The sequence below is a fragment of the Mercenaria mercenaria genome, unplaced genomic scaffold, assembly GCF_021730395.1.
Source record: "Mercenaria mercenaria strain notata unplaced genomic scaffold, MADL_Memer_1 contig_4464, whole genome shotgun sequence".
Classification (NCBI taxonomy): Eukaryota; Metazoa; Mollusca; class Bivalvia; order Venerida; family Veneridae; genus Mercenaria; species Mercenaria mercenaria.
Window position 1 is genome coordinate 1 of NW_026462694.1, and position 25,644 is coordinate 25,644.

At 35.4% G+C, this 25,644-nt stretch overlaps 1 protein-coding gene and 1 long non-coding RNA gene across 3 annotated transcripts in view; one reads left to right on the top strand and one right to left on the bottom strand.

Moving 5' to 3' along the window:
* The first annotated feature begins 32 nt into the window (after positions 1–32).
* LOC123527675 (cell death abnormality protein 1-like) overlaps positions 33–25,644 on the top strand; it is a 48,463-nt gene continuing 22,851 nt past the window's right edge. Inside the window, exon 1 of the mRNA XM_045307289.2 lies at positions 33–163. Coding sequence (XP_045163224.2) covers positions 86–163 — 78 coding nt within the window. The 5' untranslated portion in view covers positions 33–85. The remainder of the gene's footprint in view (positions 164–25,644) is intronic.
* On the bottom strand, positions 20,196–22,414 carry LOC128553901 (uncharacterized). Of its 2 annotated transcripts, none has more exons than XR_008369461.1 (3): positions 22,231–22,414; positions 21,794–21,861; positions 20,196–20,213 (listed from the first exon to the last, which is right to left on the bottom strand). It is a non-coding gene; the product is annotated as an uncharacterized LOC128553901 (long non-coding RNA). The 2 variants fall into 2 exon arrangements; XR_008369462.1 differs by having other exon boundaries at positions 22,243–22,409.

Consider the following 25,644-nt stretch of genomic DNA (forward strand, 5'->3'; position numbering starts at 1 on the left):
TTCATAATTTTTTATATATTAAAAATATCACTGGTTTCAATATTTACATCCTGCGTAATTAAAACATTTGTCAGTTTAGTTATTTATGATTAGTTTGTATAGAAGTGAATTGGTTTTCGTGGTAGCAAGTTGTGCTTTTAAAATGAATCGGATATTCAAAGTGGTATGTAAACAAATATATAAATATTTAATACATTGTTGTATTAGTCGACATTAATGTAGCATTATGTTTACATATTTGACAGCATTTTCTTTTTGCGCAATACCCGCAGAAACAGAGCATTTAAGTTAAGCATTGCGAAGCATATAACGCAAAGAAGTTTAGTAACAGGTTTGGTTTTATTGAGATTTAGATTGCCAATACAATACAATACAATATTTCTTTATTACGTCAGGTTACATGTGCAACAACAGACAATGTAATAAACAAATCAGAAAAAACATACATATGGGTAACAAATAGAAAGTACATAGCAATAACTTCTTTTTTATAAATTTTATAGTAAACTCTGTATTAGGTAGGGTAGGGGACAGTGATATTCATTTGTCCGCTTAATTTATTTAAAGTATTTAATTTAGCATGGAAATTCAGTATTGTACTATAGGTAACCAGCGCACGATAAAATCGTGAGCTGATCCAAGTGAGTAAATAAGGAATGTCATTGACGAGATATACTACTATAATCAGTAAAGGGTCACGAGGAAAGTAATTCAATGTTGGGAGAATTGCACTTTATGAATGAGTAGATATTATATAACAGTACAAACTAATAGGAGTACATGTGTTAAACTGTGATTAACTTGGATATATTTTGATTTATACAAAAGTATAAAGAAAGTAATTTCTTAGAACTCGGACATGATAATTTAGATGTATTTAACATATTTAAACAATAGAAAGCTGTTTGTTTGTTTATCTACAATGAGAAAACCTTTTGTTGCAAAAGAATCTCTGGGGAAAGTTTGCCCAAAATAAAAAGTTGAATACCTGAAAACAATATCAGCTGTCTTTAGTTGCTTAACTTAAGCCTTTGTCTTTTATCATTTTACTTGTAAGTTGATAATGATATAATATGCTTTAAACTGTGTTAAAATTTCGTTGGTTCAGTTCCAATTTGTATGTAAGAAAACGCTTAGCACAAGACAGGATGTACCAGTAATTAAAGAAATAAAGAAAAAAATGCAAGGATATAAAATACACACTCAATTGTTTATATCCACAAAATATACTTTACCTAAACAAAACGTTTCTAAGGACACATAAAATCTACACTGATACCTTGCATTCCAATATTTCTTTGGCATGTCAAAAGGGAAGAAAGAAAAACACTTCAAAAGATGCAAAAAAACTAGTAGAACTTATAAATATGTTGATATATTTCCTGGCCCTTTGATATTATGGAGTTTATTCAAAGTATCGGCTTATTTCATAGAGTCCCCCTCAAGCCGACGTTCTGGTATATGAGGAATTCTGTACATTCCATTACCTCTCTCCAACAAATTCAAGCATTGACATTTGTGAATGAAAGTAACCTTTGGAAGCAAAGAACACTATTAGATCAGGCAACATGATAATAGTCTCGGTTTGAGTCTGTTCATGAATGTTTATAGAAAGTAATGAAATGTGCAACACCCATCCTCCCTAACACCAGTTTAAGCGGACTTGTATTGTAGTACAACTAGCTTGCTCTATGATATAAAGGACCAGAAATTATAACACCGGGTCAAAGTAAGGTGAGGCATTTTACAAATGTCACATGACACTTACATTCTGCAGCTGTGATTGTAAATAACTTTTGTGAAAAGAAACAAGTTTCCTTTTGTTCTTCTTATTACTTTTATTTACTCTGTGAGAGATATTTTATCTTGAGCGCGCCCCTACATTGAAAGAATTGAACGTTTACATTAAAAGCTGACAAAGGAATACAGATTAAGACTCGCCAGAATATAACAAATGCTGACTGACTGCAATTTAGATTTATGTAAAAAAAAAATGTTTGAGAAACTATTAGAAACTCACGTAAGGAGATATATAAAGTATTGTTTAATAACCTGTAGTAAGTAGACGCCTCTTACTTTACAGCGATGACTCGAATATGAAAGGTCATATATCTTTAAAATTCAGCGTGATGCCTTTAATTTAGAAGTAAGTTAGTGTATTAGCCATATTAGCATTAAAATTGAAAAATGTTTTTAACTGAAACAACGCAATTAACTAGAGCTTCCCGTGTTAGGTAGTTAGCCGGCATCTTACCTCTCTCACCTAAAACACATACATAAAGGAATCAGTACTATGGATCGAGTGGTGGCATGGTCCTAGTTAGCATTGCTTCAATTCATTATCGTCACGGAAGAGCCGAGTTTCCTAGTAAAAGCTGGCCGTGACACTCAGATTCTTGTACTAAACTGGTTATACAACACCTAGTTTTCAGCTCCAGCCATTTCTATACAATATGATTTATTAATTAAAGTGGCATTATGTGCATCTTACTGCACATGCAAAGTGTGTTTTTTTTTTCGTTTTTTTTGGTGAATGTTTTGTGAAAGCAATTTTCGGTTGCTGTGCATTTAAATGTGTTAATTTTACGATAATGCTGCATAAGTGTTAGAAATAAAGAAATCGGACTATTAAATTAATGATTCTATTCTTCAATCTTCTACGCAGTGATCTTCCTTACCTACAGGCAGAGACTTCTGAAGTTGAAGATAAGCAACTCCTGCTAGCCTGGCCATGGCTCCCTGGCTGCATGGTTAATATTTTTTATATAAATATAGGAAACATTTTATTAGAAAATTTTAAGCCTCTAAAATAGCAAAATTTTATCTGATGGCTGAACCATATATATTTGGAGCCAGGGGCAATAAAAATCTCAATGTAAATACAACCTTCTGGAGTTACTTAATGAAGAACACTGATATATGTAAATAAGAACAAACATAGGGACGGGGGGCAGTCTAAACTCCTGCGTGCAGTTTGAATTTTAGCTGGAGTTTTACCACTGACACCAGATCAGAAAGAAAAATGCTTCCGTACGTGTTATACCCTGCCCCTAGGTACTCTATAAGAACCATGGTCGTGCACGGGAAAATATACTAACCCATTTCAATCGCGTATTTCATACCTAAAACACGCAGTTCAGTAAATGTGTACTATTGATATTAAACAAGCGATAATTTATCTTCCGTTGTGTACTGGTCACATTTCTTCAATACTTTTTATCTTAGAAAAACAACGTGTAGTTTACAGTTTTATCAAAGGTACACAAAAATCTTGCTTGAACTTCCCTGGTGAAGTTCCGGTCTAGATTACAGACACACTCTGATTGGCTGATGTGAAAATGTATGTCAGTCGTCATTTTACTACACGTGTACGCTAAAATGTTTAAATGCAGCATAAATGTGCAAAATGAATTAAATAAACAGAATAGATGTATACCAATGTATGATTTCAAATTCAAAATCATATACAAGATGAATTTCATTCATCATTTCGAGTCTTATCGTAAAACTGTGAATATATTGCATTCTGTTTTTGTTTGTTTATATTTCGTTTAACATGTGCACACTGCCGTGACCTCTAGACCGGATGTTCATTAGGGGAGTTCACGCAATTTTTTTCTGTAACGTTGACTAAAGCACAAAACATATGGAGCATCTCTGCAATATGGAATATTGAGACAATGTGACTGGTGTACGATGGAAGATAAATTATCGCTTGTTTAATATCAATAGTACACATTTACTGAACTGCGTGTTTTAGGTATGAAATACGCGATTGAAATGGGTTAGTATATTTTCCCGTTCATGAGCATGGTTCTTATAGAATACCTAGGGGTAGGGTATAACACGTACGGGGGCATTTTCTTTCTGATATGGTGCCAGTGAGTTTTACTCGCAAAATGCGCATAATTCCACTTTACATATAATTTTATATAACTTGAAATGTAATAAAACAATAACTTGTTCTATCGGTTAAACGCAACGTGTTATCTTCTACAACTTACCGTCAAATGCCAGTAAACTTGTAATCAGCTAGTATTCATCGAGTGAATAATTATCAGAGCGTAGAATTTTTTTACGTCTCACGTAACGTTTACACTATGCTTAAGTGTACACATTGTATTGATTTTACACAGTTATAGAATTGATAACAATGTCATTAATTTCTTCCAGAAACTTGATTTGAAATAAGATATAGAAATATTTTATCAAATTGTTCATGCAGCATAACCGTGATGTGCACTCTACCAGGTTCTTTATGAATTTGTATTTGCCTGTATATAATAACATTTCACTACCTATCGAAACGACTTCTAATCAGGAAGCAGCATTTTGACAAACGATAACATGGGTCGATTTTTCCAAAATAAACACATAAACAAGTTATCATATTTCGCTAACTTTTAATGGCATGTGTTCTATAATTTCAATCATTATGTAGTTTTAAGCGTCTATATTCTTTATGAATGCTACAAAAAGCCAGATATAATTTTAAACAAACGCATATATACTGGTATTATCATTAGTGAAAATTCTATCATTCCTTCTTACATCTAGGAAATAGAGGTAAAAGTACTAAAGCAGTGCTACTTAAAAGTTTTATTCACATTAAATTCTTATTTACATTAAACTAAAGATGAAACAATTGTTTACAGACTGTACTAAAATATCTACATTTATGTCATATAAAGAGAACATAATGCCGGTGTTACTTATACAGCTAAGCTGTTAAGCTGTTTGTAGTTTCATTTTCATTTAATAATTATTATTATTTCTGTTGTTAAAATTTCTTTACAATGTATGGGACCGTCTTATCAATATCGTAACTTTACGAGAAACTTGCGAGGTCCATTTCTCGTAAGTTCCGATTTACGAGAATATTTATGATTCTCGCAAACCGTCTTATCAACGTCCTCGTAAGTCCGCATATCGCAATCATCGTAACTTTCTCGTAACTGGTTAAACACAGTGACGCAGTCTACATTGTTTTTAACGTCGTGTAAATAAAACGGGCACTTGCTTAGTAACAAAACAACCGGCATAATCTAAGGAGGCAGTAAACAGTTTTGAGCTGTTAGTGTCGAATTGGCCGGGGTGAAATTTACAAATAAGAGGCAATTTACGGAATGAAGGGCATATTTGAACTTCTAAATAATAATAATTGCTAGAATTGAAGTTTCAGCGGCTAGAATTGAGTTTCACTTATTTAAAAAAAAAACTGTTGAGTAGCCCTGATCTTGATAGTATGACGTAATGACGTGCAGGAGCGTATACATGCTTCCTCTGAGCTAGCTTAAAGTGGGGTTGTCATTTTAGCAGGGGCCTCAGGAAAACTGGAACAGTGAAACAACGGTACGAATGGCACATATATTTGAGCTTATTTTCAGATTTTACAGTGTTACTGGAGTATGGAACAGTGTAGCAGTTGGGGCTATCGTTTTCAGGGAATTTTCTGCAGCGATTTAAAAATCGGCAAATTTAGCTTTTTTCGTCATCAGTTTCCGCGACCGGGAGAGCACAAAATTCAGGTCTTGTAAACAGAAAACTAGATATTAGAGATGTATTGTAGATGATTTGTAACGATAGACATACAGTGGTGTTAATGTTGCAATATCTTTATTTCAGGTGTGTGGTTACAGACTTTTGTGTGAGGTTTTGAAAGTTAGGTAGGCGACTCTAAGCCGAGAAGCTCAGAAAACTGTTTACTGCCTCCTAAACATAAACATGTAATAAAATTTATGAATCTTATTTAATAAGCATATTTTATAAAAGTTTTCTTCGGCGGAGAGATAAATGTTTAAAATAAATGTGTTCCAAAACACAAACAAAAATATTCGCACCGGAAAACTAGTTAGCTGAGACAAAGAAGTATAAAATACTTCTTTTTATAGCTCTTTGGCTGAGATGATATTCAAGTGTTCATATTTCGTCTGTTTGAATTCGGACTGGTAAAAAAGCAATTTTTATGCGTACATCATATTCAGAAGATCTGACGTTGAAGAAATTTACGAACAATTCGAAAAATCGTGATTTTTGCGAGTCTGGATTGTGCTTTGGTGTATAATCTGAAATACATTTTCATCTTAATCACCAGGGGCGTAGCGTGATCAGTTTAGATGTTATTCAAGGGAAGAGTGTGGGGGAGAGGAATCCACTCCTCCGGCTGGGTCCGAGGAGCCTCCCCCGTGGAAACTTTAGAGCAAACCTAGAGAAAGCAGGGTGGCTTCTGGTGACTTTTCTCACCAAAATTATGCTTCCTCAGTTTTGAACAAAATATTCACAAACGGCTCGGAATGTAAAGAAAGGTCTATATAAGTTGATGAACGATACAAATCGGGGTCGGTGAGAGGGGTGGGGCTGGCATTTTGGAAGGACTTGAACTAGGCTGTTTATTTATTCAGGACGAAATTTGTTATTCACAAAATAAGCAACATGAGCTCTTTTTCCAAACTTATTTGTTGTATACAAAATTTGCATTCACTATACATTTTACTATGGAAAGACAAAAGCGTTAAACATTGCAGTAATAATATCAATGACGGTCCTTTCCGCGAGATTGCACGCGTAATCTGACGTCCTTCACCAAAAACATGAACAAAATGGCCTCGTTCCAGACATTCTTTCAAAATTGGACGCCAAAGCATTCAAAAAAAAACATTTAATTATAGCTTTAACTAATTTTTCTTACGTCAAAGATCACAGCTGAATGATATGACTGTATAAATTATCACTGGAGTTAAACATATTTTAAATAAAACCAGGAACTGTATTTTTATCAGAATTATAGTTGAACGTGGGCGGGTCTTTTTTTACTGTGACTAAAAGATCGATATATTGACATTTATTTTGATTTTCTGATACTCCTGGAAAGTAAATCAGTTATTTTTGTAGCAAGCTGTCGTAAAATTGAACGGTATTTTTGTGCGTTTATATGGGCATGAACCACACTGGAAGGCTTCTTGCCAATCAATCAAAAGAATCGCTAGCGCGATTCATGAATTTGCAAGAAGTCCCAGAAAATAGCATTCAGTTCTTAAATAAAGTACACATGTCTGCATACGTGTTACAACGGAATATATGCAAATCATCTTGCAATAAATACTATAAACTGCCTAGGAACTGATTAGACTGCTGAGGACAAACACTGACCTATGCACAATTTCAAAACAGAAAAAAATAATGAAGCTATTTCAATAGATTCTTATTTCATTCTTCAAGTTCAAATATTTAATTACTAATGTCGTCTATACATTTCCTTTATTATCGTTTCGTGAACTTGGATTTTATATTTCAGCCTTAACATCTGTCACAAGACTTTTGTCTCTGTATCATTATTTACTTGATTTCCAAGGATGTAGAGATACATGTTTTTGAAAATCAATGTTCATGGCAAGGACGACTGTTATATTAAAATGCAACATGCAACTTGTAAACATGCAACAGATGGCTAAAATAACCTTGGTATAGAAATCAATATAATGCTTACAACATTATTCTTCAACTGCAATATTTAAAAGAGAATTTACCGTAAATGCTGGTTATGAGCATTTATTACATATGTGTATCCTAGGTTAAAAGAAATCGAGGCATTACCGTATTTCAAAGGTATTGAGGTGTAGGATGTATAATTATTTCATGCGTTAAATAATTTTGATTGATGTATTTTTCTGGCAATACATTTTGGGAAATGGGCGTCGGGGCATAAGAAGGTGACTGGTGTTGAAACTTTGTTTCTCTATAGTCCCCATTCCCACGACGGGTGAAGTAGGGATGAGTAGGTGCTCCTTAGCATAATGACCCAGAAAGTATATTCATAAGGTAGAAATTAATGAATTGATAGTTTATATGACTGATGTTGAGTGTTATACTATGGCAATGCGGATAACAAAGCCTAAATGTTAATTTATGAATTTGTTCTTTTTGCTCCCGTTGATTCTCTTTGATTATGGGATAGATAATTTAATTTTGTTTGAGCGTAGCGAAACAGGAAATAATTAACAAATAATCAAGGCCTTCGAGTGGTTTATCGTCTAATTTCCCGCGGTTCAGAGTTCAGATGCGTAGGAATTGAACCATCAAGGTGTTAGCCCGAGTGGTTAAATACTGAAGCATCTGAACCGTGGTAAATTAAACAATAAATCACAAAATTTCCGTCTTTGTTTAACTGGAAATCAAATCGAGCCATGTGAATTCATAGTTGTTACAGACACAATTGTTATTTTACTATTGATGGACAATTGCCATTAGGAAGATTGTTCTTATGGTCAATAGCAGCTATAGTATATATGCATCTGAAATCATGTGTATTTAGAATTTTAAATATATCTAGATTTAAATAAGTATTTACAATAACAAGAGCAAGTAGAGCAAGAAAAAAACAAAATTTAGAAATTTTGATAGAAATTTTGATAAAAGAGCAACAACAGTCTGCCGTCACAAAAAATTATAACAAAGTCAAGGACCAAGACAACAGCATACTCATATGCTATGACATTGTCCATACCTCCATACCTACTCCTGATCTGTTTATTATTGCTTATATGGAGTTTTTAACCTTTTTATTTTTTATTTTTGGATCTTAAATGATACTCAGCTGAGTAACCGAGTATGCCACGCTACGCGCATGATCACAGCCATTTGTATATAACTGTGTAACCACAAGGCATTAAGTCATCTTTTTATCAAACAAACTATAATAATGTCAAAGCCTTTATTTTACTATTGTCACAGCAATTCCCGGCGTCGGTTCGTTACTCTCTTTCTTATTCCGTAATATAAAAAGCCTAACATAAGATGAAATAGGCCTAATACAAAATTGCACAAACAATAACTCACGCATTGTGTAAAGAAATACAAAATACAGTATCAACAATATATCTAAATATTTTTTACCACAACTGAAGTGAATTAAATAATTCAAAATGATTTGAATTTGAAGTAGGCCAAATAGTATATGTAAGATTTACCATCTTACAATTAGGAGTAGAACTAAAATCTGGAAATTAGATCCCTGGAAAGTAGATCGTAGGAGTAGAAAGACTGTTCTGAGGGCCGAAGGAATTCGGCGGTGAAAAGTGCAAAGGGATTTAAAAAAAAAACAGACCAATGTATTTCTTTCTCTCATTCAATTTCTCATTCAGACACGACGATTGGACATATTAAAAAGAAAAAAAAAACATGACAAGTGTGCACAAAGACTGCATGGACAAACACACGGATGAATTGCCCCTGGAACCTACGTTAATATCTGTGATATTACGTACATTACCGTGGATCCCCGATTCAAAAAATAGCAGACGACACAAACATAACCCTAGGGAGCCTCCGTTAATATTCGTGATATAACGTACATTACCGAGGATCCCCGATTCAATGAAAACGGAAGAATAGGCGAGCGGATTGATCAGGCGACGCTCAAACCCCTAAAGCTTACTGGGTATCGTTTTAAAAATAAAGATATAAGCCATCAATTACGATATTTTCGGTTTACTCCGAGCTACAGTAAAATGCTAATGTTTGTATTGTGAATTGGGATGACGAAAACGGCCATGTATTATGAAAAATTTAAAATCATCACCAAATTTCTTTCTTAATTTTTCACGGGAATGATACCTCAAGATCTTTCTAGAAAACTCACTACTCTCACTAAAAATCTTGGAGCCATCATTACCATCACCCGTCTTATACTTCCATTACATACATGTATTCCCTAACTAAATCTCAGTTTTTCAACGGTCTAAATCCGGAAACGCGCCTTTTGTGAAAATTAACCTTCATTTTCAAGCAATAATGTTTATTTCTGACAGAACTGTTATGTGAAAATGATACAAAACAAGACATTTAAAACTGACTGCCGAACTGAGACCTATGCATGCATCATTGAAGACTTTATATAAAATTTATATATGTGCCATGAAAGAATGTATAAAAGTATGGTTCCTTGTTACGGTTTGAGTATAGTATTCTGGATATTGATAAGTGTCACGCAGAATTGTTATAATTTGAAGGATTGTGTAAGAAATAAAGAAACTGTTGATGTGAACATACCCTGAACATAACTTGGGGCAATTTTTCGGACATTTGGGGAAACCATAGGACAGGCAATGGAACTGATGTACAAACTTAAAAACAGTACGATTTTTTTTTTACATAACCTGAAATGATTTTGGCCCTGTTAAATGCCCTATAAACTACAGAGGATACACCATTGAAAAAGATCCGATCTATCACGGCCCAATTTGCAAGATTTTCAAGTCCCTCTGGGTAATACATGAGCCGCGCCATGAGAAAACCGACATAGTGGCTTTGCGACCAGCACGGATCCAGACCAGCCTGCGAATACGCGCAGTCTAGTCAGGATCCATGCTGTTCGCTTTCAAAGCCTATTGGAATTAGAGAAACTGTTAGCGAACAGCATGGATCCTGACCAGACTGCGCGGATGCGCAGGCTGGTCTGGATCCATGCTGGTCGCAAAGCCACTATGTTGGTTTATATGCTTAAAATAACTATGAATGTGTAGAAATATACACAAGACAATGTACGGTACCATGTTTCCATGCATTGCGTTGCACCAGTTGCTTGGTAAGATTAATGAATGGTGTCTCCGAGTGGTAAAGGTCGCTGACTTCGAATCACTTGCCTCGCTGTGGGTTCGAAACATCACGTGAGGATGTTGTCAGTATGGCTTACGGGAGGTCAGTATTTATAAAAGTGTCCACTCGTTCTTAAAAGAATGCCCGGATGGGCACCTGTGATTAGTTATTGCATGTACTATTCAGAATTTTTCTAACTGACAGACATACCTATCTTACTCTGTCGAAATACTTGAAGTTGACAGGACAGGTGTACAGAAACAGTGTGATAGTTTCTATGATTTCAACTAGTGACGTATATTTTGCTCGCAGATGAACAGTTTGTAACTTGAATTCATCAAAACAAAAACATGAAGTAGAAAATGTGACATTAGTTGTAAACGTGTATTTTTGCGATTTGATCTAGTTTTTGATCCAAATTTCAGACTTGGTCGTGATTTTAAGAAAATAAACATTCCGGCCTTGTTTCGTACAGATCATGACGAAATGACACTTATGGCTGTTTCTTTCCTAACCTAGTGATAACAAAAAACTTCCCATACTTCAATACAGGTTCAAACCCTTAGTATGTAAATCATATGAATGAGCATCTTTTTCACTTTGACTTTGACTCATCAACAGCAAAAACCTCAAGTGTCATATGTTGAAAATAGAAAATAAGTCTGTGAAGTTAGGTTTTTTTGCTGATGTTTAATTCACACCGACAGTTATAGGTCATGTGGCGATTTTCCAGCTTTGGTGGTGAATGAAGACCCCAGGTGCCCCTCCGTGCATTATTTCATCATAAGCGGGCACCGACCTTCCGTAAGCCAGCTGGATAGCTTCCTTACATGAAGAATTCAACACCCCGAGTGAGGCTCGAGCCCACGTCGGTTAGGGGTAAGTGATTTGAAGTCAGCGACCTTAACCCCTCGGCCACGGAGGCCCCCTGTGAAGTAAGAGTAGGAGCAAGTGTTCTATAGTTATTAAGCAGAAACTTTTCAGTCTAAGGGTCAGTGACCCGGACCTCCGACATACCGACACGTAAAAAGTATAGGTCATTTACATTCAATCTCCCTAGGACGTTTAAAGGCTGTAGGCTAAAGGGTTCTTCGGATATTGGCCGGAGAACATTTTCAGTCTAGAGGTCACCATTACCTTCAAACAACTGACCCGTAATTATCATTTGATGACGACAGGAAATCATATTGTAGTTCTAAATCTGTCAGCTACAGCACTCTTCAAGTATACAGCAGACAAAGTTTTCAGTCTCAACGTCCTTGTGACAATAGAAGTCTACTTACCACAGACAATTCTATAAAGCTTAGCGTCAGAAGGCCAACGCACTCTTGAAATATTGGTCGGAAACTGTTTACAGATAGATAATGAAAGGGCTGATGGTAATGGGTGGAAGCACTGACGTTGTTGATTATATGACATCTATGAATTTGAAAATTCTTCCAAGGGGTTTAGAAGATACAGAGCAGACCCAAAATGAAGGCTCAAACATTTGACCTTGAGTTGTGACCTTGACCTTGAGCCAAATGGCTGACTCATAAGTTCTTAAAATTGTCTTGATGAGGTGATCAATTGACCAAAGTTTCATGAAAATAATTCAAGGGGTTTGGGAGATACAGAGCTCAAACCTTTGACATTGAGCCAACACGGCTGACTCGCAAGGTCTGCATATTGTCTTGATGAGATGATCATTTGACCTAAGTTTCATGAAAGTCCTTCAAGGGGTTAAGGAGATACAGAGTAGACACGGTTGACTCATAGGTTCTGCACATTGTTTTAATGAGGTGATCATTTGACCAAAGTTTCATGAAAATCCTTGGAGGGGTTTAGGATATATACTTAGCGATAGAAATGTTACGGACGAACGTCAGGACAGAGACCATTCCTATTAAAACGATGCCGACAGACCAACAATGAGCAAAACAATTCACCACATATTCTTCAAAGTTGGGCATAAATACGACCTTTTGACATCTTCTCCCTATACGAGATTCAGAGACACAAAAGCATTTGGCTTGTGAATAATGGCCTTAGAGCTTGACCTTTCAGCTATTGACCAATCCTCCTGTTACAGCGTTTATATTTAGTCATTTTAAACTGAACTTCACGGCATACATTTATGTCTGTAATCAATCAATTAACACTATGGTTAAGTGGTAGCTTAAAAATACAAGAAGTTGTCTGTGCTTTTCAAATTGTATTTCCATTTAGAACTTTATATTAAATTTTCAAAAATCACAGCTTGGCTTTCAGTTCTGTTTGATGGATACCTGAAAAATAAAAAAAAGAAATCAGTCAAGATACACATATTCATAAGAGCTGTTTGAAGAACGTGTATGCCCCATGATGGGTTGTTCCTCTGATCTGTATGACCTTGACCTACTAATCCCCAAAACATTTGGGAGCCTAATCATACCATGTATGGTAACTGTAAGGGCAATTGAGTACATCAGCTAATGTGACGGATGAATTAAGAAGGTCCAAGACCTTCACCATATGACAGTGAATATATTTATGACACACAGAATCATGAATAATAATATTTGTGATCAGTATAAAAGCATAAAACACAGCATGTGCCCTCATTTGAACAAATTTGAGAGATGACTTTACAATGATGCTATAGATCAATTTTAATGAAAACTAGAGTTATCACAGGAGAGACGAATTATACCCACACAATATGTCATTGTCACAGAACTAAGCCAATGTCGCCAGTGAACATGCTTGACCTTTGACCTACTGACCTCAAAATCAGTAGAGGTAATTTGCTGGTCATGATCAACCTCCCTATGAAGTTTCATGATCCTCGGCCCAAGCGTTCTCAAGTTATAGTCTGAAAACCGTTTAAATGTTCCGGGTCACTGTGACCTTGACCTGTGACCTACTGACCTCAAAATCAGTTTGAGATCTGCTGGTCATAACCAACCTCCCTATAATTTTCATTAACCTAGACCCAAGTGTTCTCAAGTTTTCATCTGGAAACCGTTTAACTGTTTGTGTTATTGTGACCTTGACCTTTGACCTACTAGCGTCAAAGTCAAACCTGACCTGTATTTTATCATGTTACACCTGTGTACCAAAATTTATAATCTTAGACCCAAGCGTTATCATGTTGTCATCCGGAAACCGTTTAAATGTTCCGAGTCGCTGTGACCTTGACCTATGACCTACGGACCTCAAAGTAGAATCTGACCTGTATTTCATGATGTTACACCTGTGTACCAAAATTTATGATCCTATGCCCAAGCGTTCTCAAGTTATCATCGGACAACATTTAAATGTTCCGAGTCACTGTGACCTTGACCTTTAACCTACTGAACTCAAAGTAAAACTTGACCTGTATTTCATGATGTTACACCTGTGTATCAAAATTCATGATCCTAGGCCCAAACGTGTTCTCAAGTTATCATCCGGAAACCATTTAACTGTTCCGAGTCACTGTGACCTTGTGTCCTACAGACATCAAAGTCGAACTAACCTGCATTTTATGATGTTACACCTGTGTACCAAAATTAATGATCCTAGGTGCAAGCATTCTCAAGTTATCATCTGGAAACCGTTTAACTGTTCAGGGTCAATTCAACCTTGACCTTTGACCTACTGACCCCAATTTCAAACTTAACATGTATTTTCTAATGTTACACTTGTGTACCAAAAATTATTAAAATCGGTCAAGCCTTTCATGAGTTATCTTTCGGAAACCATGAACCTACATGACCTAGTTTCAAACTTTACCTAGAAATAATCAAGACAAACATTCTGACAAAGTTTCATAAAGACTGTGTCACAACTGTGGCCTCTAAAGTTTTCAGAAGTATTTCCTTTGATTTGTCCGGGTGACATAGCTTTTGACCCCACATGACCCAGCTTCAAACTTGACCTAGAAATCATCAAGGCAAACATTCTGGCCAAGTTGCATAAATATTGGGTAATAACTGTGGCCTCTAGAGTGTTCACAAGCTTTTCCTTTGATCTGGCCTACTGACCTAGTTTTTGACCCACATGACCCAGTTTCAAACCTGACCTAGAGCTCATCAAGACTAACATTCTGACCAAGAATCATAAAGATTGGGTCACAAATGTGGTCTCTAGAGTGTTCACAAGGCAAATGTAGATGCACGACGGACGCCGGACAATGACCGGTCACAATAGCTCACCTTGAGCACTTTGTGCTCTGGTGAGCTAACAAAAAACAAAGTTCCATAACTCAGCAGAATATATGTTAACTCTTATCATGCTGGACACGACTGATTCTGTCTTTGCGACCAGTGTAAATCATGATTAACCTGCCCATCCATGCAGTCTGATCATGATCTGCACTGTTTACCATTCAGTCAGTTTATTTTTCATAAGTACCCCTTTTTACAGTTAATGTAGAGATAGTACCTAAGTTTTTCAAATCATAGGTTTGAAGTTAAAAAGCTTTGGAATGAAGACAAATGTCCATATATTTCTCAAAAACAGAAATATAGACAATGTTTTAACCAGAAGCGTGGAGTTATGAGCATTTAATATTTTCATGTTAACGAAAATTTTGTGATCAAGGAAATGTAACTCTTCTTGAACATGGAGAGCATAAACATCTAAGGGACATAATATAGTCAATATTTTCTAATTGGGTGCATTTGATTTAACATTCAATTTTTATCTGGATTGCTAAATAACGATCCATGATACTGTGTGCTAAAAATTAGAACATCTGGAACAGTCTATTAACAGCAAAACTATGCTTTAGCAGAATCTAAATAGTTAAGCTCTAACTGGGACTCGAACCCAGGACCGCTCACACCTATGGCAGCCACTCTACCACTTCCCTATAACAGCAGTAGTTAATAGCTATTCAGTTTAATTGCTGAATTACATTGCGTGAACTGGAACAATAATCGGTGAACTCCGGATTATCGGCGTATTCGCTTTGCTACCTAACGGTAATTTTTGTGTAAAGAAAAAATATAATCTAATGCTGCCAACGTCATAATCGGTCAAATTTGCCCACATTTCTCTGACGTATTGTTCAGAGTATGAACTTACTAACTGGTAGTACCAGTGAAATATTACTTACACTGAATCTTTTATATTTGCCCTTTTTGCAGCTGTCGAACGGCAAAGACGGTGAGTTTTGTCCAAATATAAGTAATTATTTTACCAGTTTTGAGAGGATTTCAATTGATGGGAAATTACAGTTACAAACTAAATACCTTCCTGCAACACATGGAGTCATTAGCATTCACTGATGTGGGTGATGATGCCAAACAACTATTTTAAGTTTGAATTAAAACCATTTAATAATAACAGAGGTAGAGTGAATGTTCATCAAAATAAAACTTTTACCTAACATTTAAGTAACAAGATGGCCAAGATGGACTAAGGTTGCTCACCTGAGTAACATACCATAACAGTGTAAACATGTTTAACCTAGTGATTTCATGGAGACAAATATTCTGATCTATTTTCATTAAGATTGGACCAAAAATGTTGCCTCTTGAGTGTAAACAAGCTTTTTCTTTTATTTGACCTAATGACCTAGTTTTTGGCCCTACATGCTTCAATTTAGAACTCAATCAAGATTTGATGAAAACAAACATTCTGACAAAGTTTTGGGAAGATTGGAGCAAAAAAGTCGCCTCTAGAGTGTAAACAAGCTTTTCTTTTGATTTTACCTAGTGACCTAATTTTTGACCCCACATAACCAAGATTCTATAACTTTTAGGACTTATTGATAACAAACATTCTGACAAAGCTGTATAAAGATTTAATCAAACATGTAGGCCCTAGAGTGTAAACCTTTTCTTTGATTTGACCTGCTGATCTAGTTTTCATCCAAGGTGACCCAGATAAAAAAATCATCTGAGATTTGATGGAGACAAACATTCTAAATAAGTTTCATGCACATCAAATGACAAATGCAGCCCCTATTGCAGACACAATGTTTTTCTTTGACTTGACCAGGTGACCTAGTTTTTGACCCCAGATGGCCCAGATTCAAACTTTATCTAGATTTCATTAAGAAATTAATTCTGATAAAATTTCACCAATATCCATTCAAAAACGCAGCCCCTATTGCACATACACCCGTTTTTTTTTTGTTTATTTGACTGGGTGACCTAGTTTTTGACCCATATTAACCCATATTCAAACCTGACCTAGAATTCATTCAGACAAGCATTCTGACCAATTTTCATGAGTTTCAAACTCTACAGTGTTAACAAGATTTTCCTTTGATCTAGCCTAGTGACCTAGTTTTTAAAACCACATGACCCAGATTCAATATTGGCATTAAGATCATCAAGATAAACATCCTGACAAAGTTTCATGAAGATTGACCTAGTTTTTAACTCCAGATAACCCAGATTCAAAGTTGACCAGTCCTATAGATTATCAAGACAATTATTATAACCAATTCTCATCAGGTTCCAACTTAAACTGTGAAATCTAAAAGTGTTGACAAGATTTTCATTTGATCTGGCCTAGTGACCTAGTTTTTAATTCCACATGACCCAGTTTCAAACTTAGCCTAGAGACCATCAAGATAAACATTCTGACCAAAATTCATAAAGATTGAGTCACAACTGTGACCTCTAGTGTTTACAAGCTTTCCTTTGATTCGACCGAGTGACCTTGTTTTTGACTCAACATAACCAAAATTCATTCTTTAAGTAAGTACAATTTGGCATAATTCATTAAAAATTTGTGTATTTTTTTGGGACCTTGTGTCATTATGATGCGGGAGATGACGTGGAACAACTGCAATGTATTTCAAGTGTTTTAATCAATTAATAATTAATAGCAGAGCTACCGGCGCCGCGAAGCGGCGCCGACAGCGTCGCATTACGGTTAAACGTGTGAAAAAGAAAATGAACAGAGAGATCTAACTGTGTATACTATCGAGTTGAAAATTCGTGGTACGTTTTGGAATCGGTGTTGTTTGGATTTTTTCATGTGCACTATGCACATAGTAATTAATCAGTAAACACGTCAGTAGACGCTTACTGTTTACGGTTGACAAAAGCGTCTCGCTTACTGCTTTGAATATTGAATAAAAATGCAAATGAGCGTTTGATAATAAGAAATAAGTGCTAAATACATTTTCTACGAAGAAAAAAAGAAATAAAACACAATATTTTCATTTTGAAACGACTGTCGTCACGCTGCCATTACCGAACTTTATTATATATACTTATGTTTGTTTACGTCACAACTCCATAATGGTGTAGTGGTTAGCGAGTTCGCGTTGTAATCCAGAGGTCGTGAGTTCGAACCTCACCTAGACCAGATTTTTTTTAAATTTTTATCTTTTTTATTTCATTTTTTTTTGTATTATTATGAGTTTTGAAAATATTGTATAACTAAAGTCATTCATGTGAAATTCAACATGTGTTTAGTTTTGATGTCAGGTTCCACTGTAGTGCCTGTGTAGTAGTCAGTAGACATAAATTAAAAAAAGAAAAGCTTTAGGATCAAAATATACAGGCATTAAACTGTGAAAAGCAAATAATGCTCTTCTCCCCGTTCGCATATATTTCATCCATTAGCTCTAAAATCACTGACCAGAGTTTAAATAAAAAAAAAAAAAAAAAAAAAAAAAAAAATGGCGATGAATTATCAACAAACATCAAAAAAGTTCTTACTACCATCTCTATTCTATAGTGCTAAAAGATTAACCACTTTTGGGTTTAAAACAAGCTTTGTACAGTCATGTAAATGATTGTAATTTTCTCATACCAGGCATCTGTTATAGCAGTATTTTTGACTGAAAGTTGGACACATTCTTCCTTCCAAAAAGAACCAAAATTTGACAATAATGACATTTAAAAGAATTACAATAGTCATTTCCAGGATTACGTAAATTCTAATTTCTATTAACTTTGGAATTGGAACATTAACTTTTTACATTAAGTCCTCATTGCCCAACATTCACACGCAAAGACACAGAATTCCTTTGGCTATTGGCCTAATGAGATTCTGTTAGGTTTGAAATTTTCAAAGTTCGAGCTTTTCAATTTGAAGCAGTTATCATTTTGTGACTGGTTTCCAGTATGATAATAAGTTATGTAAAATTGTTGATGCAGTACGTTGTAATAAGAATAACAGAAATTATTCAAATACGTTTTTTTCTTTATCTTGGTGCAGATGTTAATCTATACCGAACTTTCTTTTGATTATATAGATACAGAATATTTGTGGAGTTTTCACATGTCGAGAATCAATCTTGATGCAGTCTAAAACATGCATTCAGAAATCATGAATTATCATTAATAATTTTAATAGATCTAAAGAACATAAACTTCCTAAACGAATCCATAATTCCAGATAATTCCAGCACCACTCCTTTAATTTTTAACGGGCACTGGTGATTTTTCATGGGAGCTCTGCTTTTTAGGTAGCACCTAATTTCATATTAGAACGAAAATTGCCCTGAAAACTTAACCTGAAATTTTAGTACAAAAGGGGAATAATTCATGGAATACTGGTGCCAGAGTTTTGTCCCTTGTGTCATATGATGTGGTTTTAAGTTTGAAGAAAATCCACCTTGTACTAACAGGTGTAGACATGGATGCTGACGCCGGGGCAAGTAGGACAGCTCTCCATATACTTCATACAGTCAAGCTAAAAAAGCTTCAAATGAATTCAGTTTAGCAAGTACTTACTTGACTTGTATGTAGAAACTCAGTAGATAACAGGGCAGCATTAACAAGGTGTCTTGGGCTGTTGCTCACTCAGAACTGTCTTCAATAGGATGTCTTGTACAGTTGTCAACTCATATAATACCTGAAAAAAAAACCCATATATACATGTTTTTCCATCAAATAATGTAAAGAACAACCCTCAACTACTTCAACTGACTGACCAATGATTGTTCCAACCCTCATTTTAATTTCTCAAGATGAAAACAGATATCCTATTATCTTCTTTCAGTCATAATCACTGTGTTACTTTAGTGCAATTTTCTGAAAGAAGTTTAGTTGAATGTAAGAATTGTTTACAATTTGCTCTGTCTGCAATTCTAGTTTAAACACTGTTTTGTGAAAAAAAATATGAAGAAAAAAACTGATGATCTACCCATATCTAAAACTTTGGTATGGGCAAAACAATAATTTCAACCTACAGTAATATAGAATATGTATATGCCACTCTGTTAGTTTCTATAGGATGCCATAATGATTGGCTGTAAAAACTAATTGTGTTTATGGGGATGGGTTCTTCTCGTTCCTTTGTTAAAGTCAACAAGCAATTTACCAATTGTAGTTTTACTATTTTAATATTAGTATCACCATAGTATTTAGTATAACGCATCCTGAAAATACATATGAACAATACTTACTATAAATACTTACAATCATGTAAGACACAAAGTTGTTACACAAAATACCATACAGTTCATATTAAGCATATCTCTTAATCAAATAATGACATCTCAGGCTCAAACATATACATGTGTGTGTAGTGGCATATTACAGCTAAAATACATATACTTCAGGAAGTGTGTAAACTCAAATGTACATTGCTATGCAATTAATTAAAGGTTACAAATACAAATTATGCATACCAGGTTGTGGACCTAAATGCACCATATGTCACAGCAATATCTCAGCACAGCATAATGTGATCTGGTTAGAGGCCTGTAAATGATTAAATGGTTTATAGTGCAAATAGAGAATGAGACAGTGATATAAGAAAGATTGCCATTTATGAAACAAAATATTAACTGTCTAAACAGAATGAGCCTATAGCATAAAAGATAAAATCATTACTATGCACTTTATGAGACCATTGAATTGATAATTACAAACTGTAGTGAGTGAAATAAAAAACCTGTATTTAATCCAATATTAATTCAACTGTTTTAAAATAAAAAGCTCAATACATGTATTCAAGGATATAAATTAGCAGGGGCCCAGTAGCCCATGGCCCCTAGATTTTGGGCTGGGCCCCTAAATTGTTGGAGAAAATACCCATATACCTAATGTTAAACATTTATTTTTGACAGTCTGGGTCCCTAAATAAAAATAGCCAGTTTATATTCCTAGTATTCAGTTACATGACTATACAGACAATGACCAGGTATCTTATGAAAGACTAATCCAATGAAATTAAAGCATTTCAGAGGGAAAATTTTGACCTAGGGTCAATGCACAAGAATGCACACAAAACACAATAAAACTAACAAAGGGAGATAACTCTTGATTTTAAAATATTACTATCCAAACCCTTAAAATCAGGGCTGTCACATATACATCCATGTTTATGTGTATTTAACTATTCTAAAGCTGAAAATATTATCATCATATGGGAAGTTGTTTATGAGAAACCAGCTTACATGCATTAATCTTTAATAAAATTTTCTAAATTAAAAGAGGCACAATTTCGACAAGACTGAAGCTAGAGTTACACAACTTGCCCTGTGAGGTTATCTGAATAATCTGATGACAGCAAAGTAATTTATGAAGGCCTAGTAGTTTTTGAGACACAGGCAAAACTGTTACCAAAATCTCTAGTTTAAAAAAGAGGCACAATTCTGACAAAATAAAAGCTAGAGAGCTCTATGTGACCTGTCTGTGAGATCAACTAATGATGAAAAAGACATGTGTGACTGACCTTTGAAAGCATTTCATAAAGTAGTGCTTGAGAAACCTGCTGATATGTAAAACTCCTGGCACATTATTAAACATGATTGATTAATTTTTAAATTGTAGAAATTCCAGCTAAAATCTAATTCAGTTCATCAAGCTATATAAGCATATTTTCAGTTCATTGTGGTGAGTACTGTTACTGCTTTCTTGTTAACATCAAAATGTAAGGAACTTAAAAGGGACCAAACTATTTTTTTAGTATGACTTTCAAGCTTTTATTGGTGACAGAAGACCCCAGGTATTACTTCAGGCAAGATAGAGCAGGCACTTGTGTTAACAACCAACACTATGTAAATTAGCTGGATAACTTTCCTGCATGAAAGAATGCTATACCCCTAGTGTGGGTTTCAAATGCACAGCAACAAAGGGCAACTGATACCACATCAGTTGTGAAAAGTCAAAATATTTTCAAGCAAATAAAAGGTGTACTCTATATGGACAAACAGTACTGTGTGCTATCTGGTATGACATATTATATGATGAATTCTGAGAAGTAAAAGTGAATATGTATAGCATGTGTAAGTCTTAAATATTCCCTACAGGTCTTAGAAAAGACAAAAATAACTTACTTTGTTTCACAATTTAAAACTCTGTACTTGCAGACCTCTAAAAACCTGTGTTGACTGCAGTTTCATACCTGAAAAAGTAAAGCTAATGTTCAAACTTATCCTGGTTTATTAAAGCTAGTTATGACAAAATGTAATATCAGTAATATGGTCTGTCAACTGTTTTTTCAGAAACAAACAATAAAATCTGCTTTAATATGAAGAATTATTAAATTATTTATAATGTGCAATACATTTATTACTATCACTCTAAGATAAGAAGGAATATATATATTTGCTACTATAATTCAGACAAAGACATATATCTTTAGAATGAAGGAATTTTATAATTACTTCATTTTGAACAGTTTATAAACTTAAATTACATTTTCATGGTTCTATATGACTGTATGAATTCAAGAGGAAGAAAAAAAAACGCAATGGCTTTTTTTGTCACATACCACCAAGAATACCTGACTAAAATTGGACTGGGAAACAAGACGTCTGCTTTACGCCATGCTGCTATCTGCAGTTGACCGAGATTCCAGGACTTCAACTCTGTTCAACATTGTCCACTATCTGTTACAAAAAAAATGTCACTGTTTAGAACTTTATTTATAATACAATATAAAGAAAACAGAAAGAGTTGGTTTAATGCGACAAACTACCTTTGAAGGGTTATAATTTCTTCAGGCATTCTGCAACATAAATAGTTTTAAAGACATTATAATAAACTGTGATACCAAGCTTGTGTGATAAGAATGTTTCATTTGTAACTTACATTGCATGACATATGTAATATCACTAATATGTCACATCAAGATTTCAAGCCAGATACAAAACCCCTAGAGGACTCTCGACTAGGCATTGGGTTACCTGATGACTATCATGCAGGCTAGGCGGCGTTCAGTTAATTATTGGAGGGCAAGAGAATTCCTCGACTTTATTATCCAATAAACATATGTTCAATACAGACAGGTCATATTAGTTGTGTAGCGGTTCTCGTATCGGGTGGCCTCGGTAGCTCAATTGGTAGAGCGTTGGCACGGTAAGCCGAAGGTCCGAGGTTTGAATCCCCGTCGAGGCTGCACATTTTTCCTGAGACTGTTACATTTGGGGGCTCGTCCAGGATGCTCACCCTTGGAGCCTATGCAGGGCAAAGCAGTTTGGCTAAGTGTGAATCTGAATTCGGTTAACAGTCTGCGGCAGACATTGGCCAGGAGTGCTAAAGTCTCGCAATAAGAGGGAAGGTGTGTAGCGGTTCTCGTATCGGGTGGCCTCGGTAGCTCAACTGGTAGAGCTTTGGCATTGTAAGCAGAAGGTCCGAGGTTTGAAACCCGGTCGAGGCTGCACATTTTTCCTGAGACTGTTACAGTTGCAATACTGTCAAACATACCCTTCGATTGCAGGCATTTGTCCGTATCGAATATAGATCATTGGTGCCTAGTTAATTTATTTTTATATTAAAATCAAGTCTCATGCACATTCAGTTTCTTTTATTATATAGATGATAAAAAACACTGATACGAAGTAAATAGGGTACGAGTCGACCCCAAATAACCGTTGATGATGAATGTCTGCAATATCGACACTAATAAAATTATACCTAAATAACCGAATATTTCTACAATAATTATTACCAGCATGTCCCTCCAATTGATCTGTCAACACAGGAAACAGCGAAGATAAACAGAATTTATGTACGGAATTCCGTTAGGGCCATCGCCTTTGAATGTATTGATCTGAAACGCGATACTCGATAGTACGATGACGAAAACGCGAAATCACGAAACCACGATAACGAAAACGCGACAGCACGATGATGATAACGCGATACTACGATAACGAAAACGCGATAATACGATAGTACGATGATGATAATGCGATACACTATCGCGTTTTCATCATCGTACTGTCGCGTTTTCACCATCGTGCTATCGTATTATCGCATTTTCGTTATTGTAGTATCGTGATTTCGCAATATCATTATCGTACTATCGCGTTATCACCATCGTACTGTCGCGTTATCATCATCGTACTGTCGTATTATCGTCATCGTACTGTCGCGTTATCACCATCGTACTGTCGCGTTATCACCATCGTACTATCGCGTTATCATCATCGTACTATCGCCTTCCGGTGCCCATGCGCACAGAAGAATTTCCTCTCCAGTGTTCTGGGTTCTATTTATCTTGTTATTTAAGCTCTGTTGAAATTAAAAATGATTTCTATTGCTTGCTAATGGGTTGTAAAAAGTTTTTTCAGCTAAAACCAAATATGTACTTAGGCAAAACTCTGCAGGTCAATCGGTTTGAGTTTTCTATATAGTATATGATAACAAGAAAAAAAAGAATGTTATATTGTAGCATGATCTGGGCGTTTTTTGTTTGTTTTTATTTTGGTCTCACAAATATGATGATGAATATTTTCACAAATATGATGGTTTATATTTCAACACTGAAAAGCAAATGCATGTCTTGTAAAGCTCAGGTCATTGATGTTGAATTCCGTAAGACGCATAACAACACTGAAATCGGAGCATCGCAAATATTCGAAGAATATTGTTTGCAGTTTTCATGGCACATAGTTTCTTTTAATGCATCAAAGTCTGGCAATTTTCTGCAAAAATAAAATAAAAAGTAAAGCAGTTTACAACCAAAAGTGAGTTAACGCCCCCTTACTGAGACATTTTATTTATGATTTTACAGGAATGAGAAATGCAGTAAAATTATATCTGCACAGCATTCTGAACCTGTTCAACATCCAACACGCTTTGTCTCCCTAAATTCATTTTCTGTAAATGACTCTTAAATTGACGAAAGCTAAAAAAGCATGGAAAAATGTTAATTATTTTTTGCTTTTGACTAACTAGCAGCTGTAGCTATAGGAGGATCATCAATACAAATCAAGATTTTCACACACTAGCACCCGCGTTCGAATCTGTTGCTCTATCGCTAGAGCAGGAGCTGTAGTTCTAAAAGTATAACTTCTGATCTTCTCATTTTTAGCATGCACATGCGCACCGGAAGGCGATGGTGCGATAATGATAACGCGACAGTACGATGGTGATAACGCGACAATACGATGGTGATAACGCGACAGTACGATGATGATGATGCGACAGTACGATGGTGATAACGCGACAGTACGATGGTGATAACGCGACAGTACGATGGTGATAACGCGATAGTACGATAATGATATTGCGAAATCACGATACTACGATAACGAAAACGCGATAATACGACAGTACGATGGTGAAAACGCGACAGTACGATGGTGAAAACGCGATAGTATATCGCATTATCATCATCGTACTATCGTATTATCGCGTTTTCGTTATCGTAGTATCGCGTTATCATCATCGTGTTGTCGCGTTTTCGTTATCGTAGTTTCGTGATTTCGCGTTTTCATCATCGTACTATCGAGTATCGCGTTTCAGATCAACACATACAAAGGCGATGGCCCTAACGGAATTCCGTATTTATGTGCTCAATATTTCCTTTACACTCGCTTCCGCTTCGTGTAGCACTGACCCAAAGCGCGTGCTTTTGTATTATCGATGACGTAGTTCATCCACTGTTGTGCAACATGTACACAGAAAATCAAGTTTTACTGCTGAACAATCTGCAGTATTTTCGACAGAAAGTTTCGTCGTGGTTGCTCACACGGATGCCGCCATTTTATTTACGATATCGTAAATATTTACGAGACCCCTGACCCTCTCGTAACTTTACGAGGATTTTATGTTTTTTTTTATTAAATTTATAACACAAAGGCATGGTGAATAACATTGAAGCAAGAGTTGTCAGAGGACAGCAACGCTCGACTGTTCAAAGACCAAATGAATGCAATGCAATACCTATACGCTACAT